General features: G+C 38.0%; 1 protein-coding gene and 1 non-coding gene across 2 annotated transcripts; one reads left to right on the top strand and one right to left on the bottom strand.

The window, feature by feature from the left end:
* The first annotated feature begins 7,314 nt into the window (after nt 1-7,314).
* On the top strand, nt 7,315-13,349 carry LOC141588518 (uncharacterized). Its single transcript, XM_074409957.1, has 3 exons — nt 7,315-8,656; nt 11,872-12,201; nt 13,240-13,349. The coding sequence occupies exons 1-3, from the start codon at nt 7,315-7,317 to the stop codon at nt 13,347-13,349; spliced, it is 1,782 nt and encodes a 593-aa protein (XP_074266058.1).
* Nucleotides 10,875-10,981, bottom strand: LOC141589490 (small nucleolar RNA R71). Its single transcript, XR_012520427.1, has one exon. It is a non-coding gene; the product is annotated as a small nucleolar RNA R71 (small nucleolar RNA).
* Nucleotides 13,350-18,180: the final 4,831 nt, after the last annotated feature.

Below are 18,180 nucleotides of genomic sequence, written 5' to 3' on the forward strand. Positions count from 1 at the left end.
CCGGCGAAAAAAGGGGCAATTGGCGATAACGTGACCGGTTAGTCGACACCATTGACATCGAACCTTAAAGGGTTTCGGGTTAGGGTTTGGAGTCGGTTGAGCGGGCTGTTGGTAAGTACTGGTATAGTTGCTATAATTATTGTTGGTATGGCGATTATAGCCACGGTGGTTGTTGGTGTTGGACCGGTAGGCCGGGTTTGCAGAAGGAGTAAAGTGATTAACAGTGGGTTGTGGTTTGACAGTGAGATCATGGTGTAATAATTTTTCGTGTAGCGCTTCAAAGGATATAGGATTATCTCGAGCGCGCACGGTGTCTATCACGGCTTTGTAGGTTTCGTAATCTAAGCCTTTAAGGATTTTAGCAATGACATCCTCCGGATCAATGGTTTTGCCCATGAGGGCCAATTGATCAACGCAGGCTTTGATTTGGTTCATATATTCAGTAACGGTTTGATCCGTCGTTTTGACGATGGAATCAAGTTTTTCTTTCAGTTGAAGGATATGAGCGCGGGATGGGTTGGCGTAGGTATGGGCAAGAATGTCCCATGCCTCTTTGGCGGTTTTTGCGCGCACTATAAGTGATTGAAGGGCAGTGGAGATCGTACCCATGAGGGCACCTAAGATCAATCCATCCTGTTTCAACCAGGTTAGGTAAGTCGGGTTTGGTATGTCACTGTCAGGTTTTGTGACAGGTGGTGGGGACTCGTTTCCGTCAAGAAAACTGAGTAAACTGAGACCAAAAAAGATGTTGGTCAACTGAAAGTGTCATGCCGTGTAGTTAAAGGGTGTTAACTTGACGACATGGTTGAGATTAGGAGCGGTCAGGGGCTTGGCAGTCTCGTAAGGGTTGGGAATTAGGTTGTCTTGGTTGGGGTTGGTCATGGTGGTGGTGTCTCGGTGAAGAGATGAAGAGGGTCGTTTAAATTGTGCGGAGCGTGGTCTAAGGTGTTTGGGGTGGATCTCGAATGACTCGTTGATACCATATAAGAGGGTGAATAAAGAATAGCTTGAATGAATATTATTGCAATGGAGGTGTACAGTATATATAGGAGTTTACATGGGTTTATTTATGGGTAGGAGCCTATACAAATATTGCTAAATAATTACAATGTGATCTTTTCTATATTTACAATGTGTAATCAATCAATTAGCCTTGATTTGAGGGGATTGTAATGCTGTAATATGTTTGCTAATATTATTGTTGTTAATAGAGAGTAATCCTTCTCGCTCATTATTCTTTCTTAGCAAGTATGTAGGGAGTACTATTTTGCTACACTTTGTATTATACGAGTAGTTGCAATCAACTTGGTACACTTTTTATTAAAAGCAATGTCTATCTATATCTATATATATAGGGAATAGGGATTAGGGACGTACGGAGTATAAGAAAGGATTAGAGCAAGTTCTTTCCTTAATTAACATAGGAATCCATACATGTCTCCTAAATAGTTTAGGAATCAGGTTAAGTTAAGAATATGGGTTTCAATCAGGATTCATGAACTAAACGGATGACCTTAGATGAAACAAGATTCTTGAAAAGGGGGAAGCCTCATATCTTGCAGATGTCCAAAAAGAATGCAATTGGTAAAAGATTTAGTATGTGTTTTAAACTCTTAAACAGTGGAACTTAATGGGTAATCATATCAGGGGTATAACCAAAGTTTGTTATGACTTGGAATGGTAGGAATAATTACTGGGTTACAATACGTATTATTATTCCTTAACTCGTTTGCCTGATCGATATTTCCATTGTTACAATACCCAGGCCATCTCTACAATGCCTGCTCATTCATTCATTCAAATACATAACACATGGTAAACAAGTACTCCGTATATCTTAATTAAGATTTTACAGAAACTTCAACTTCTAAATTTTTCTTACTACAGCTGTAATGCTACTATCGTCTTTAATCTATTGCCAACTATATTATCCCCTTGAGACGGTTAACATTGGCAGTCTTAGCTTAAGGTTCGGGTGCTAGTCGTCATCTTCTTCCACAACTGCGGCGGCGTTATAGTCGTACCCTATATAGCTGCATACCTGATGCAGCTATATATAATTGGTAAATTTAATTGACAGGAAACGCATACATAATATACACGGAACAATAATGCAACATCCTCATATACATGAATTAGGGTACTTGTAATTACTACAGTCGTAATTTTTGTGTGGCGTTTTGATATAATGGCATACGACGGACGAGGGTTCACCAGACCTGAATCCGATCGATTGACATCCCTAACTAGGGATGTAACAGACTTGATTTGAGCTTGGGCTCGTTAGGTTTGCAATCGGCTTAGAAATTTAAGTTTGAGCACAGAATAATTGACTCAGAATTTTTCGAGCTTCAAAATTTAGAGCTCGAAATAGGCCCGAGCTCAACTCGAACTCGCTTAAATCAATTTTTCTTTACTTTCTTTAAGTTTTAATTAATGAAATTAAAAATAAATATGTTATAAGATAAATGCAAATATAAAATACTTATCAAATATAATAAAAATATAATCATTTAAAAAAACATTTTATTAAGAAAAAAAAAACAATTGTAAAGTGCCAAAATAAAAAAAGTAAAAAAAAAAATAAAAATGCTTAAAGGAGCTTTCAATTCGAACTCTACGGAGCTTGGAATCAGCTCAAATTTGGTCAATCTCAGCTCGGAATCATTTTGACCGATTTCGAGCCGAGCTATGACCAAGTTGATTCCGGGGGCTTTATGAGCTGACTCAGACAGCCCTTATTCATCACTCTATATGGAAGACACAAAACTTATATAGTTATATGGGCTGGGGTGCTCTTATCATCAGTTTATATGGGCAGGAATAGAGCTAACAACTACTGATTATTGCTGGTTGCTCCCATATCAGGCGAGAAATCAAACACTTGATCCCAAAAAATCGTTGTCTCAGCACCCGAAATTGTGTTAAAATACTTGGTCATTCCAAACATGGGTTCCTCCTCCAGAGACTCTGCCCTTAAATCCACCATTGCCTTACACACTACTCTGACCGTCAACGCCAAGGAAACTCCCGTCGGAACTCCGGAAGTCTTTATAGCTAATCTAAGGGCCTGGTCATAAGATCTATCATCCAAAGAAACCGAGAAACTTGGGAAACAGTTGAAATAAAATGGACCTTGGGCTAGATTGTGCTCAACAACGGCTAGTAAGGTGTTATTGAGATCACGGTGCCTAGCATCTTTAATGAATACAAGTATTGGTGCTTTTAACCCATCTCGTACAAGTGGTTTGATGGCAACTTGGACTAGACCCAAGTGTAGGAACTTGTGCTTCTTCTTGATAAACCCCTTACGGAAGTCGAAGTCATAAGACAGTAAGTCGAAGCATCTAAGTTTATCGAAGGACGTAATTGAGATGGTTCTTTCAAAGTCCTTTATGGAATAGCTTGAAAAGATAGTAAAAAGCTTTTTATAGTACAAATTGTGAACTGGGATTTTAGGGAATTTCCAGTTGTTTCGCCATTTTGTATCACTATCCTCTTTTCCTGCGAGTTTCATAAAGATATTTCGGACTGTAATAACCGCCATTGATCTTCAACTGAACCTAGTAAGAAATAACCAGACACAAGATCATTGAATAACTCCGATGACATTTTAGATGAAACAAGATACGCATAAGCAAAAGTAAACGCTGCAGAAGAAATCGAAAGAGGTGATGACATTAGATGAAACAGAAAACGAAAACGCAGAAGCGTACCTTGCAGAAGAAATCAAAAGAAGTGAACACTTTTAGGAACTAAAGTGTAAGAGCAGGCACATTCAACCGTTTTGAAGAGATTTGTGTGCTTAATGGCTTAGTAATATCAAGGTACGGAGTAATTTATAGTGGGATACACTTGTTTTTTTGTTACTTATTTATGAGGTTTGAGAAAACTTAAGCAAAATTCATACTACATTTCAACATGTTTGACTCCTCAACATCTCTCAATACGGGATGGCTGATTCCAATCAATCAGGTTCAAAATACAATAGTACAAACATAAATTCATAGTAGGAACGCTCTGCCAAAAATGTTCATTGATTACACAATTTTACGTAGAAAAACTAGGCATACTTTACAAGACATTATGTTTCGTAGTTGCTCATTCATGTACGAGTTTTACTCAATCATGGACTTTTTTTCATTATTTTTCCATAATATGCCCTTTGCCTAAATAAACACTCTCTCTAATTCTCTCCCTCACAAAATTAATCAAATCTACAAAATTAATCAAATCCGTCAAATTACACAATTATGGCTGCTAATTCTCGTATCGATCATGTAATAATTCTAATTCTTAATTTTATTAATTATGTTATTCTAAATTAAAGAATTAATTTACACTAATTAAATTAGAGGGAGATAGGAGAGTCCGAAAAATAAGGGTTTGTAACATCGTCGCCGGGGTGAGGGACGGCGATCTTGGCCGCCGTTACAATAAGACACGGTGTGTGGCCCGCCGGCAGTGGTGCCGATGTTGATGACTGCTGGTGGTGGTAGGTAGGGGGTGTTAATGGTTGGCTACAAAGTACATGTACAGTGAACACAAGAACTACGTACTGTGCTTTGTTCTTGTTTTTTTTTTCATTTTATTTTGTTAAATGTTTTGCACTTTTTTTTTGTTAATCGTTGTCAGGCGAGATCGTTTGAGGCGGCGGTGGTGAAGGTGGTGGTTGACGGGTGGTTGTTGGATGGTGATAGTTAGAGTGAGAAAAAAAGTAAATAAAGGAGAGGAAGAGAGACTGAAATAAGGGTATTATAGTCATTTACGTCCATAAAAGAGTAAAACGTGTACATGAATGAGCACCACCCTTATGTTTCATACAATCAAAACCCTTTTACTCCGTATTACGGAGTACTTATTTTCTCTGTCTCGGTTATTTGTTTAACTATTTTATTTACGTGTCTCTTACTCAGTTGTTTATCTTTCTATAATGAGAATATTTTTGAAGTGCACACAGCACACAACATATTGTCCACTTGTCACTTAACAACACCCCAAAATAAATGATCGCCTTCTTTCGCCTTGGTCTGTGTGTCAAAATCGAAGTTAAATAAATGACGAGATAGCTAGAGGGAGTATAGCTTAAGATCGAGTTGGGTTATTTGAGTCAGATTGGCTTAATATCCAATTCATTAAATTGGGATAAGGGTCGAATTAGGTGAATTAGGTTGTTCTGTAATTTCGTTCAAATGCATTCGCAATTCAGTGGGTAACTAAGCGGAACCGATAAGCCCGTGCGGCCGTGCCAAGCATCTCCTAGGCAAATAATTATAAGGCCTACAATCCATCTCGTACGAGCGACTCCAAAATACGATAGACTTTTCAGCGTATTTAATTTTATACTCAGTAGCATAAAGCCACTGAAATAAATCTGAAGGTTTTTTTAGAGTAAATTATCAATTACACCCACGTCAATTTTTTTTAATAAATTACACCCAAGTTAATAGCTCAGGTTAGAAATTGCACCAATATCGGATTCCGACCACATTTCCGACAAATTTCAAATTTTTTGGGTTAAAACAAATTTTTTAGGACGATTTTACCCTTCTGCCTTTCTTTATTATTTTTGTTGGTGGAATGTGAATCTTCTCATTAAAACTTTTGGCAATTAAGTACATACACCAACTACAACATTTTCCATCACAACATTACATAACTTAGCACAAAATGACATCCTTAACCCATACCATATCAACATTGGGTATTGACATCCTTCACTATATACTTTGTGCCTTTCTTTATTAACCTTGTGTTTGTTTGAAATGCAAAATCCCTAAACCCTATATACCCCGAAATACAAACCCAAACCCAGAAATACAAACCAAGAAATACATGCATAATTCCGTCGTCTTTATGGTAAAAATTTGGCAGAAATTGTGAAAAAAATTGAACAAGATTTCTGGATTTCAAAGGATAAATTGAGAGAAATTGCTAATTATATGAAGTTGAATATGATTAATGGTTTGAAAGATGAAGATTCCAGCCCAATCAAGATGCTTGTTTCCTATGTTGATTCTTTAACTCCATATCAATTCCGTCTTCTTTAGAGTAAACCATTAATCATATTCAACTCCTCCATGATTTGATACTTCCTGGTCTGTGTATTTTTTAACTGATGAAATAATTAAGGTTTAATTGGGATTTATGCGAAAATTTGGGGGAATTTGAAAGGGGAAGATTTTGGGAAAAAATTGGGAAGAAATTAGGGTAAAAACTGAAATGGGGGAAGTAAAATGAAGGGTGGGTTGATTCACAGTTAGAAACATGCGGGGGCAATTTTGTCATTTCATATAGTTTTTCACCGGAAAATGGCTTGGGGTGCAATTTCTAACCTGGGCTATTAACTTGGGTGTAAGTTAAAAAAAAAAATTTGACGTGGGAGTAAATGTAAAAAAGTGCATTTGACGTGGGTGTAATTGATAATTTACTCTTTTTTTTATATATATCTTAATTAAGATTTTACATAAACTTCCACTTCTAAATTTTTCTTGCTGTTATCATCTTTAATCTATTGCCAACTATATTATCCCCTTGAGACGGTTAACATAGGTAGTCTTAGCTTCCAGAACTGCGGCGGCGTTATAGTCGTACCCTCCTTCGCATGCCTAATGCAGCTATATATAATTGGTAAATTTAATTGACAGGAAACACAAACATAATATACACGGAACAATAATGCAACATCCTCATATACATGAATTAGGGTACTTATTATTACTACAGTCGTAATTGTTGTGTGGCGTTTTGATATAATGGCATACGACCTCTACAAATAGGACATCTTTGGTCGTTACTTTTTGTAAACCACATTACGATGCACGCTTTATGAAATTTATGTCCACATTCCAAAACTAAAATCATATTATTTCTATTTTTAGCTTGTTCATTAAAACCATCCAAACAAACCATACATTCTAAACAAGTTTGAGCAACTTGTTTCCTCGTCTCCTCGTTCACTGTTGAAATATGATTCAAAGTATATAGTGAAGCAGTGTGTCTATTATGTGAAAAGTTGTGACTCTTCATAATTGTATTGTTTGGATGTATTATGTGTAGTATAAATAAGTGTCATCTGATTGTTGTAAATATACAAGTATTCAATCAATAATAAGTATTAATCATTCATCTATTTTCTCTGTTTTTATCTTGCTTCACCAACATTAGTGGTATCAGACAACAGGTTGGTATCCATTCAACAAAAAAAAAATTATATAACAAAAACGAAAATAAAATAAACAAAATTCCCAAACTTTACCCAGAATTCCCAAAACTTCCAGAACCAACGTAAATATCTTAATTAAGCACCAAACAATGGCTAATCATGGTGCAAATGGATCATCTCAACCCCTGATTCCTTTTTTTAAAGGGGAAAAGTATCATCTTTGGAGTCTCAAAATGAAAACAATGTTTAAATCTCAAGAATTGTGGGATATTGTGGAGAACGGGTATGTTGAACCGGACCCGGCACCGGCCGTTCCTGATGCGTCATTGAAGGAGAGCCGTAAGAAAGATGCAAAAGCGTTGTTCTTCATTCAAACGGCGCTAGATGACGATATATTTCCCCGGATTACGGATGCCACCACCGCTCATGAAGCTTGGGAAATTCTTAAGCAGGAATATTTGGGTGACCAGAGAGTCATTAACGTACGATTGCAAACTCTACGAAGTGATTTTGCAGCATTAACGATGGGTGATAAAGAAACTGTCCAAAGTTATTTGTCTAAGGTGACTGAAATTGTTGGTCAAATGCGGTCATACGGTGAGAAAATTGATAATGAAACAATTGTGAGTAAAGTTTTAAGAAGTTTAAATGGTGATTGGAGTCACATTGTCCCTGCCATTGAAGAATCAAAGGATTTATCAACTTATAGCTTTGATGCATTGATGGGTTCGTTGTTAGCCCATGAAAGTAGAATGAAGCAAGGCGTCATTAAAATGGAGGAGAAAGCTTTTCAAGTCAATGAGGATTCGTCTTACAAGGGGCAGACGAATAATTATGGAAATCAAGGCCGAGGTAGAGGCGGTTTCCGTGGTGGTCACAGTAGAGGCCGTGGCGGTAGAGGCAGAGGTCAATATGGTTACGATGGCGGTAGAGGCAGAGGTCAATATAATTATGATGGCGGTAAAGGCATAGGCCATACCAGTAATAGTGACTCCGGCCGTCAAAACAAAAGAAAAAATCAATGTCATTATTGTAACAGGTTTGGTCACAAAGAAGTGGATTGTTGGGACAAACAAAAAGCAGAAACAAATCAAGCAAAATTTTCGGAACAAATTGAAGAAGATGAGTCCAGATTATTCATGGCATATTCAAAAATTCAGAGTTCACTAGACAGCGATGACATATGGTTTTTGGACAGTGGATGTTCTAACCATATGTCCGGAACAAAGTCCTTGTTCAAGACGCTTGACGAGTCAAAGAAAGGTGACGTTCGTCTTGGCGATAATAAGAAGATGCACGTAGAAGGAAATGGTAACATTGTTATCCAAACTTTAGAAGATGGTGCTAAAATCTTGTCTAATGTCCAATTTGTCCCTGGGCTTGCTCATAATCTGTTAAGTATTGGCCAATTAATGAATAATGGCTATAAGATTATTTTTGATGATGATATGTGTGCTGTCATTGATAAGAAATCTGGTCAGAGCATAGCAAGTGTGTGTTGATAAGTGCATATTTTATATACTTTCATCCCCTATATTAGCTCCATTTTATTTGTTAATTAGCACTTATCATAGTGTCATGAGCTAATATTTGTTGTTCTAGTGTATTTGCTTGTCTTAACATGTTTTTGTAGGAATCTAAGCATTTAGAGGCTTTTTCCTATCATTCTATACACTAAGTTCATTAAGCTAAACAAGACCAAGTGTTGGACTAAGCATGGAGCATTGGATTGGGTGTTTGCATGAAGATTTGTTGGATTGAAGTGAGAATTGCAAATGTTGCCAACAATCAAAGTCAAGCCCAACTTCAAAGTCCAAGTCAAGGTGGAAAAGATAGGATTCCAAGCTATCTAGGATGCCAAGAATTAAGGTCTTAACCGGGTGATTAATCGCACAATTAATCACCAACATAGGATTCTCCAAGCAATTAAGAGGAGAATTAAGGCAAAGGAGCTGGAAACACACGACCCCGATCGGGGCCATGCAACCCCGATCGGGGCCACAGTCATCTTGATGGTTTACGTTATGCTCTCCTCTCCTATAAATAGGAGAGGTATTCCAAGGCTTTGGGCATCCAATTTTCACGTCTCATTTTAGTTCTTCATAGCCTTAAGCATTATATTTCTCTCATTTGTTTTCCCATTAGTTTTCAATATCGTTAAGCTTGTAGTTGTTAAACATTTGGTTATTTATATATTCAAGCATTTGGTTTCCGAGTTAGTCTATCAAGCTCCTACTTTGGTAATCTTTCTCTCATTTACATTTTGTATTTTGCTTATGAGTTTAGTATTAGTCCTTTACATTTCATCTTTAGTATACAATTTCCACTTTAGTTATAATTACTACAATATGCCTTATAATCTAAATATCATTTGCATTTCCTCTACAAATATGAGTAGCTAAATTTCGTAGTCTAAGGGCTAGGGGAGCCATGTAAAATCAAATATATAACATGATAAAATAGATTAATAATAATATTGTTCATATTGCTTCTATCACATGCTTGTGCCACAATGTTTAATCTTTGTTTAGGGCCCTATTCATTTGATTAAGTTTGTTTATTCGTTCTATAAGTCGAGAGGCACGAAATTGAATTAGACTAAGCATGTATAGTAGGACGACCTAGTCATGGACGAGAGTTTCTCTAGGACCCGGTCTAAGGTTGACACTAATATCGTAAGGTGGGTGTCTTTAAGCCTAAGCGATTGACAATGTTATTAGTACCGCATTTATCATGATCGTATATTTACCCATGCATGTGTGACCCGAACCCTTAGACTCCCTTTTTATTATATTATTTACGTTGCAATTGTTATTAATCACCAAACAATCAAATCAACCCAAATCGTAATCGACCTTGATAAAAATCTACCCATAGCAATTCACGACGTAATTCCCGTTTCCTTGTGTTCGACCCCTATTGCTACATTAACTTGTTGTTTAGGGTATTTATCTTTGCATAGGTACGCGATAAGCCTATCAAATTTTGGCGCCGTTGCCGGGGAAACGGTTTTATTGCATTTTGAATTGTCGATTTTTATCTTGTTTTTCTTTGTCTCGAGGAACACTTGTTCGTTGAGACCGTTACTTATCATTTTCCTAGAAATTGTTGTCTTATGCCCAGGTCCTCTCGTAGTGGAGAATTGCTTTCACCGGATTCCGAGCCCGAGAAAACCTTTAGGAGAAGACGACGTTTTTGGAAGGAAGTGAAAGAAGCCTCTTCTCCCGTACAAGCCGAAAGTGCTAGGAAGTCTTACTTAGACGATCTAGAGGTTCTTGAAGAGGAGGAGGTTTCTTGTTCATCAACACCACCATCATCATCATCTACTACCGAAAAGATGGTGAAACTTTCCGATCACTCAAAGCCCACCGCGGCCATGCTTCCGGCCGGAATCACAACCACTCAAATCACCGCACCGGAATTCGAGATCAAGCCGGCTTTCATTAGCCTCGTGGAGAGAAAGCAATTTGGAGGAAGTCCTTTGGAGGATCCCAATTTGCATGTGCAAAACTTTTGTGACTATTGCTCAATGATCCGTCAAACGGGCGTCACCCAAGCCCAAATAAGGGAAATACTTTTCCCTTTCTCTTTGAAGGACAAGGCCAAACTTTGGATCAATAGCCTTGATCGCACCACCTTGGGAATCACCAATTGGGAGACATTGGCTCTTGCTTTTTATCAAAAGTTTTTTCCACCGGAGAAAACTCAAACTTTGAGGAGCCAAATCACCGGATTCCGTCAACAACCTCTTGAGAGCTTATATGAGGCTTGGGAGAGGTACAAAGATCTTCAAAGGCAATGGCCACATCATGGGCTAGATGATTGGTTTCTAGCAATAACATTCTACAATGGATGTTGTGCCGAGTCGCGAAGGATTCTTGATTCCGCCAACAATGGGCGGTTTGATCAAATTGACACCGATCTTGCTCATTCCACGATCGAATATATGGCGGTCCATGATGCCCAGTATGTCAATTCCCGAGTTGTGCCATCCAAAGGTAAAGAAGAAACCTCTAACAACTCCGTCTTGCTAGCTCAAATTGCCTTGCTCCAACAACAATTGGCGGAGAGAGATGCTAAAGATTCCCTTCAACAACTCAATGTCGTGTCTTCAACAAGCCAAATCATTGTGTGTGACGGTTGTGGAGGAGCGGGTCATTATGCCGCTCATTGCCGAGCTCCTATGGAAGAGGTAAATGCTTTTCAAGCACTAAGACAAAGTTCATATCCACCGGGTACATTTTCCAACACTTATAACCCAAATTCAAAATTCCATCCGAACTTGTCTTACAATAGCAACAATGTGCTTAACCCACAACCCCCACCATAACAAAATGCCTATATTCCTCAACAACAAAAGTATATCCCTCCACCGGGTTATCAAAATCAACAAAGGCCCCCACAAAACAATTACCAACAAAATCCACCACAAAATGGTCAACAAAACAATCAAGGAGTTGGTAAGCTCGAGGGCATGATAGTCCAAATGCAAAGGGAATTATTGGCTCAAATTCAAAAGAATGATCAAGCTCATAGTGCCGCGGTCAAGATGTTGGAACAACAAGTGGCTCAACTAGCCGCTTCTAGCTCTCAAAGGAAGAATGGTCAACTACCTCCCCAAGGTGAGCAACCACATGAAACCGTTAATTCTATTTCCTTGAGAAGTGGTACTAGCTATGATGGGCCATCCATGACTTTGGATGAAGAAGTGGTTGTTAAAAAGGCCAAGCTTGGGGGAGATGACAAAAAGAAGGCTAGTGAAGAGCCTATTGTTAGAGATCGTGTACCATTTCCTCACCGGTTAATGATGCTTAAGAGGAAGAGCAAGCTTGATGCCAAGAATGTTGAGCCCCAATTTCCCGAAGATGATGATAAGGTGATTGTTGAAGAAGTCTCTCCTAATGCTAAGGAGAGTGATGCCGTTTCAAAAATGGTGAGTGCTCCCAAAGAGAAAGAGAAAGATGTGGAGAATGCTCCTCCAAAAGAAATTGTTCAAATACCATTTCCCCATCGTTTAGCAAAGCACAAGGAAGAAGGTAAGTTCGGTAAGTTCATGGAAATGTGTAAGAATTTACAAGTCACCGTCCCGTTTATGGAATAGCTTTCCCAAGTCCCTTCTTATGCAAAGTTTATGAAGGAAATCCTCTCAAAGAAGCGATCCTTCAATGAGGTTGAGACCATTGCTTTCACCGAAGAGTGTAGTGCACTCTTACAAAATAAGTCTCCCCCAAAACTTAAGGACCCCGGTAGCTATTCTATTCCTTGCACTATAGGCAAATATACCATTGATAAGGCCCTTTGCGACCTAGGTGCTAGTGTAAGTGTCATACCCTATTCCCTTTGTGAAAAACTTAACATGGGTGCTTTAAAATGCACAAGTACAACATTGCAAATGGCGGACCGTTCTTTAAAGCGACCTTTAGGTATCTTAGAAGATGTTCCCGTCAAAGTTGGCAAGTTTTTCATACCCGTTGACTTCCTCATCCTTGATATGGCCGAGGACTCACAAACCCCAATTATATTGGGAAGGCCATTTTTACGCACCGCGGGTGCGTTAATTGATGTGAAAAACGGGAAGTTGACATTAGAAGTGGGTGATGACCGGGTTTCCTTTAGCAAAAACAACACCATTAGAAGCCCAATGTTACAAGAGTCTTGTTATTTATTTAGCACCGTGGACTCTTCTTATGCCTCTACTACACTTGAATATTTACTAATGGATCCGTTGGAGGACGATATGGGTATTGTTTGCTTTGTAGGTGACGATGCTAAGGGCACTATTGCTAAGAGTGCCAAAAAGAAGAAAGGGAAATTTTATTTGAAAAATTTCAAATGGTTGCGGAATGCTAAAGGAGCTATGACATGGAGCTTAGTTGGTGGCAAGCTCAAGAACGAAACTTGAATCAATTAGCTTCTTACGTCGTGCGGGACGTTAAACCAGCGCTTCTTGGGAGGCAACCCAAGCTTTTTATTGCTTTTGTTTATTTTTGTTTTTAAATTTCTGCAATTTAATTGTTTTTCATAGATTAGTAATAAAATACTCAACTTGACGATGTTTCTTTTGTGATTTCTAGGTGAAAATGAAGAAAGGAGAAATTGGAGTGCATTTGACTCGCAACCCCATGCAAAAACCCCGTTCGGGGACGTGGTTTTCGAAAAGCGAGAAAACAATTCAAGTTCATAAACGAGGAAGTCAAAAACGGGAAAATGCAGTCAACCCCGATCGGGGTTGGTGGCCCCGATCGGGGTCGTGGTTCTGTGACTTCTTGGCCTTTGTTCTATACGGGTAAAACAAAAAAAAAGGATAGATTTCTTTCTATCATTCAAAGCATACCCGACGGTACTCCTTTCTTCTTTTCTCTCTCGTTTCTTCGCATTTCTTCACTAAAGATCACAAGGAAACATCTTCATCCCCCCGAGTTCATGCTAGCTTGGGGGAGGCTAACAAGTCGAGTAAGTTTTTAATTTCTTTGCATATTAGTTTAGATCTTGCAACCCATTAAACATAACCTCTAGTCCTTCTTGTTTTGTGCCTTGAGCCATTTTTATGGTTTGATTGGGTGATTTGGATAGTTGGCACATTGAGGACAATGTGATGTTTAGCTTGGGAGGAGATATTGCATTTGCATATAGCATAGTTTGCATGTAGTGTAGAAAATTTGAAAATTTTGAAAATTTTTGAGAGAAATTTTTGCTTTGTGCTTGCTTGTAACCTACTTTCCTCTTTGCTTATCCTAATAATAGCTTGTTGCTAATGATTTATTCTTTAAATGATGGGATATTAGCTACATGGGGATGTCTTGACATAGTAGGTGGGAGATGAAGAATGAACCGAATGGGCTTGATCTTGACTAGTGGCGAGCTATAAAATGGTAAGGTAGAGCCTCTTTTGACCGATGCATCCATATCCGGTCTCTCTTAGGTGAGTGTAGGTGTCTCCTTATAATGTGTGTTTCATCAAAACGCATAAGTGTGGTTCTCATGTCATCTCTTGGTAAGCATGCATTCACTTGTTATAGCATTTTGGAGCCATTCACATGAATATAATTGCCTTCTTGACCCCTTCACAAACAATTTTCCCTAGCTACATTATAACTTGCCTACCCTTGTTGAGCTAGTAGCTTTGTTTTGTTTTGTTTGTTTGGGTGCTCAATTGGGAATTGCTTCAAAAGTATTGGAAATCATGTGAGCTTGGTCTTAATGCTCAAAGAAGAAGAAAAAAAAAAGATGAAAGAAAAAAATGGAAAAAGATGAAAAAATGAGAATGAGAAAGATGAGAAAAACGAATGAATGTGAAAAAACATGAAAGTGAAATGAAAAGAAGTATGAATTGAAAAGAAAGAAAAGAGAAGAAGAAAACATGTGAGAAATTCTCAAGCATTATTCATATATTTTGGAGGATTCTCTCATGGTTTGAATTGCAAAATTGGGTTAGAATTGGGATTGAGCACCTTTACAATTTGGTAGTTGCTAGCTTGACTTAGCTCCACATTACCATAATTCATTTGATCCCCCTTCTTACCCATGTTTATTGCCTTTTTCCTACCCATTTGGTTTTTTTTTTATCATGCTTGCATTTGATTGTTTTGGCTCACTAAATTTGACATGTTTACCATATTAGATTGCGGGCACATTATTATAGGTCGAGGATAGTCGAGTGTTTATTCACAAAATTGTCCTTTCACATAAAAAGAGTTGAGTGTCCCGTGAGAGTCCATAAGTCAAAAGATCATGCAAGAGCTCAAAGGTTCATTCAAAGTTTTCTATGCTACGCCGTCATGTAAATCTCAACCATGCTCTGCTTTATTCCTTGCCCATGTTGTTTCGGGTTTTTAAATCGTTATGCTTAGCTCATTGGGATATTGCAATTGATGGGATTTGGTTTCTTGCTTGAGGACAAGCAAGGGTTTAGCTTGGGGGAGTTTGATAAGTGCATATTTTATATACTTTCATCCCCTATATTAGCTCCATTTTATTTGTTAATTAGCACTTATCATAGTGTCATGAGCTAATATTTGTTGTTCTAGTGTATTTGCTTGTCTTAACATGTTTTTGTAGGAATCTAAGCATTTAGAGGCTTTTTCCTATCATTCTATACACTAAGTTCATTAAGCTAAACAAGACCAAGTGTTGGACTAAGCATGGAGCATTGGATTGGGTGTTTGCATGAAGATTTGTTGGATTGAAGTGAGAATTGCAAATGTTGCCAACAATCAAAGTCAAGCCCAACTTCAAAGTCCAAGTCAAGTGGAAAAGATATGATTCCAAGCTACCTAGGATGCCAAGAATTAAGGTCTTAACCGGGTGATTAATCGCACAATTAATCACCAACATAGGATTCTCCAAGCAATTAAGAGGAGAATTAAGGCAAAGGAGCTGGAAACACACGACCCCGATCGGGGCCATGCAACCCCGATCGGGGCCACAGTCATCTTGATGGTTTACGTTATGCTCTCCTCTCCTATAAATAGGAGAGGTATTCCAAGGCTTTGGGCATCCAATTTTCACGTCTCATTTTAGTTCTTCATAGCCTTAAGCATTATATTTCTCTCATTTGTTTTCCCATTAGTTTTCAATATCGTTAAGCTTGTAGTTGTTAAACATTTGGTTATTTATATATTCAAGCATTTGGTTTCCGAGTTAGTCTATCAAGCTCCTACTTTGGTAATCTTTCTCTCATTTACACTTTGTATTTTGCTTATGAGTTTAGTATTAGTCCTTTACATTTCATCTTTAGTATACAATTTCCACTTTAGTTATAATTACTACAATATGCCTTATAATCTAAATATCATTTGCATTTCCTCTACAAATATGAGTAGCTAAATTTCGTAGTCTAAGGGCTAGGGGAGCCATGTAAAATCAAATATATAACATGATAAAATAGATTAATAATAATATTGTTCATATTGCTTCTATCACATGCTTGTGCCACAATGTTTAATCTTTGTTTAGGGCCCTATTCATTTGATTAAGTTTGTTTATTCGTTCTATAAGTCGAGAGGCACGGAATTGAATTAGACTAAGCATGTATAGTAGGACGACCTAGTCATGGACGAGAGTTTCTCTAGGACCCGGTCTAAGGTTGACACTAATATCGTAAGGTGGGTGTCTTTAAGCCTAAGCGATTGACAATGTTATTAGTACCGCATTTATCATGATCGTATATTTACCCTTGCATGTGTGACCCGAACCCTTAGACTCCCTTTTTATTATATTATTTACGTTGCAATTGTTATTAATCACCAAACAATCAAACCAACCCAAATCGTAATCGACCTTGATAAAAATCTACCCATAGCAATTCACGACGTAATTCCCGTTTCCTTGTGTTCGACCCCTATTGCTACATTAACTTGTTGTTTAGGGTATTTATCTTTGCATAGGTACGCGATAAGCCTATCATGTGTATGACTTCAAATAAAATGTTTCCGCTGAATATGTCAAGTGTTGCGAGTAAAGCGCTAATTGCTAAAGAGAAAAATGAATCTCACTTATGGCATATGAGATACGGTCATTTGAATGAGCGGAGTTTGAGGCTTTTGAGTCAGAAAGCAATGGTTATCGGGTTACCAAAAATTGGTGACCTTAATTTTTGTGCAGGTTGTGTGTATGGAAAGCAAAGCAGAGCTTCTTTTCCTACAAAGAAGTCATGGAGAGCTTGTGAGCCTCTTGAACTTGTTCATGCCGATTTATGTGGACCTATGAAAACCGAGTCATTGGGTGGAAGTAAATATTTTATGTTGCTCACGGATGATTATACGCGCATGAGTTGGGTTTATTTCTTAAAATCCAAATCTGAAGCATTTGAGAATTTTAAGAAATTTAAGGCGCTAGTAGAAAATCAAAGTGGGAAACGGATTATCGCTCTCCGAACTGATAGAGGGGGTGAATTTGTGTCTGATGAATTTAATACATTTTGTGAGATGTATGGCATTCGGAGAGATCTTACAGCACCGTATACACCCGAGCAAAATGGGGTTGCGGAGCGAAAAAATAGAACGGTCGTAGAAATGGCCAGGAGTATGTTAAATGCAAAAGGGCTTCCAAATAACTTTTGGGGAGAAGCAATAGCGACAGCCGTATATCTCCTAAATATATCTCCAACAAGAGCAGTCTTAAACCAAACACCCTTTAAAGCATGGAGAAACAAGAAGCCAGGAGTAAGTCATTTAAAAATTTTCGGTTGTGTTTGTTATGCGTGGGTTAATAACCGATCTAAATTAGATGATAAATAAAAAAAATGCATATTTATTGGTTATTGCACTCATTCCAAAGCATATCGTCTATATAATCCTGAAAGCGGAAACATTATAATAAGCCGAAATGTGGTATTCAATGAGGAAGCTCGGTCAAAATGGAATGTCGACAAAAATGGCATTTCCCCTCATATTTCAGTGGATGAAGATGATGAGAAAGATGAACCACCCTTATCACCAAACATTCCACCTTCAACACCACGAAGCAATGAAAGGTCACAAAATGACTCCGATGATGACGACAATGTAATACTACGTATTTATGAGTCTCTGGGTACTCTATCGAGTAGGCCTTACTCTGTCGAGTAAGGGCGAGTTGCAGATTAAAATAGTTTCTGACCTGTTGGGTACTCGATCGAGTAACGTCGATACTCGATCGAGTAAGGGGGCACTCGATCGAGTACCTTAGCTACTCGATCGAGTAGCCGGTTTACGAGGGATGATTTCTCGGGTTTTTTTAATAATGCGATTAAGTATATAATAACTTCCGTCATTGTTCTTAAACACTTTTTAAAACCTAATTACTGTGAAAAGAGAAATCAAACTACGCCATTCGCTTTAATCGCATTGTTGGCAAATCCCGGAGCTTGGAAGGTCGGATTTTACCTTTCTTTATACTGTTGCGATCCTTGCGTCGAGGGTAAGACCCGTATACCGTTTTTATAGTATTTCATTAAAGTTAGTTAAACCCTAATATTGGGAATTGGGGGTTTTGTTGCTTTGTATGATTGGTAGTGATTATATGTTTGTATGTTA

The sequence above is a fragment of the Silene latifolia genome, chromosome 6 (assembly GCF_048544455.1).
Source record: "Silene latifolia isolate original U9 population chromosome 6, ASM4854445v1, whole genome shotgun sequence".
NCBI lineage: Eukaryota > Viridiplantae > Streptophyta > Magnoliopsida > Caryophyllales > Caryophyllaceae > Silene > Silene latifolia.

Bases quoted from the DNA above. Each gene is read 5' to 3' on its own strand.
- LOC141588518 (XM_074409957.1), top strand. From the start codon at position 7,315: ATGGCTAATCATGGTGCAAATGGATCATCTCAACCCCTGATTCCTTTT. The intron at 8,657-11,871 runs GTGTGTGTTGAT...CTTTGGATGAAG, and splicing joins ATCTGGTCAGAGCATAGCAA to AAGTGGTTGTTAAAAAGGCC. The intron at 12,202-13,239 runs GTAAGTTCGGTA...TGTGATTTCTAG, and splicing joins AGCAAAGCACAAGGAAGAAG to GTGAAAATGAAGAAAGGAGA.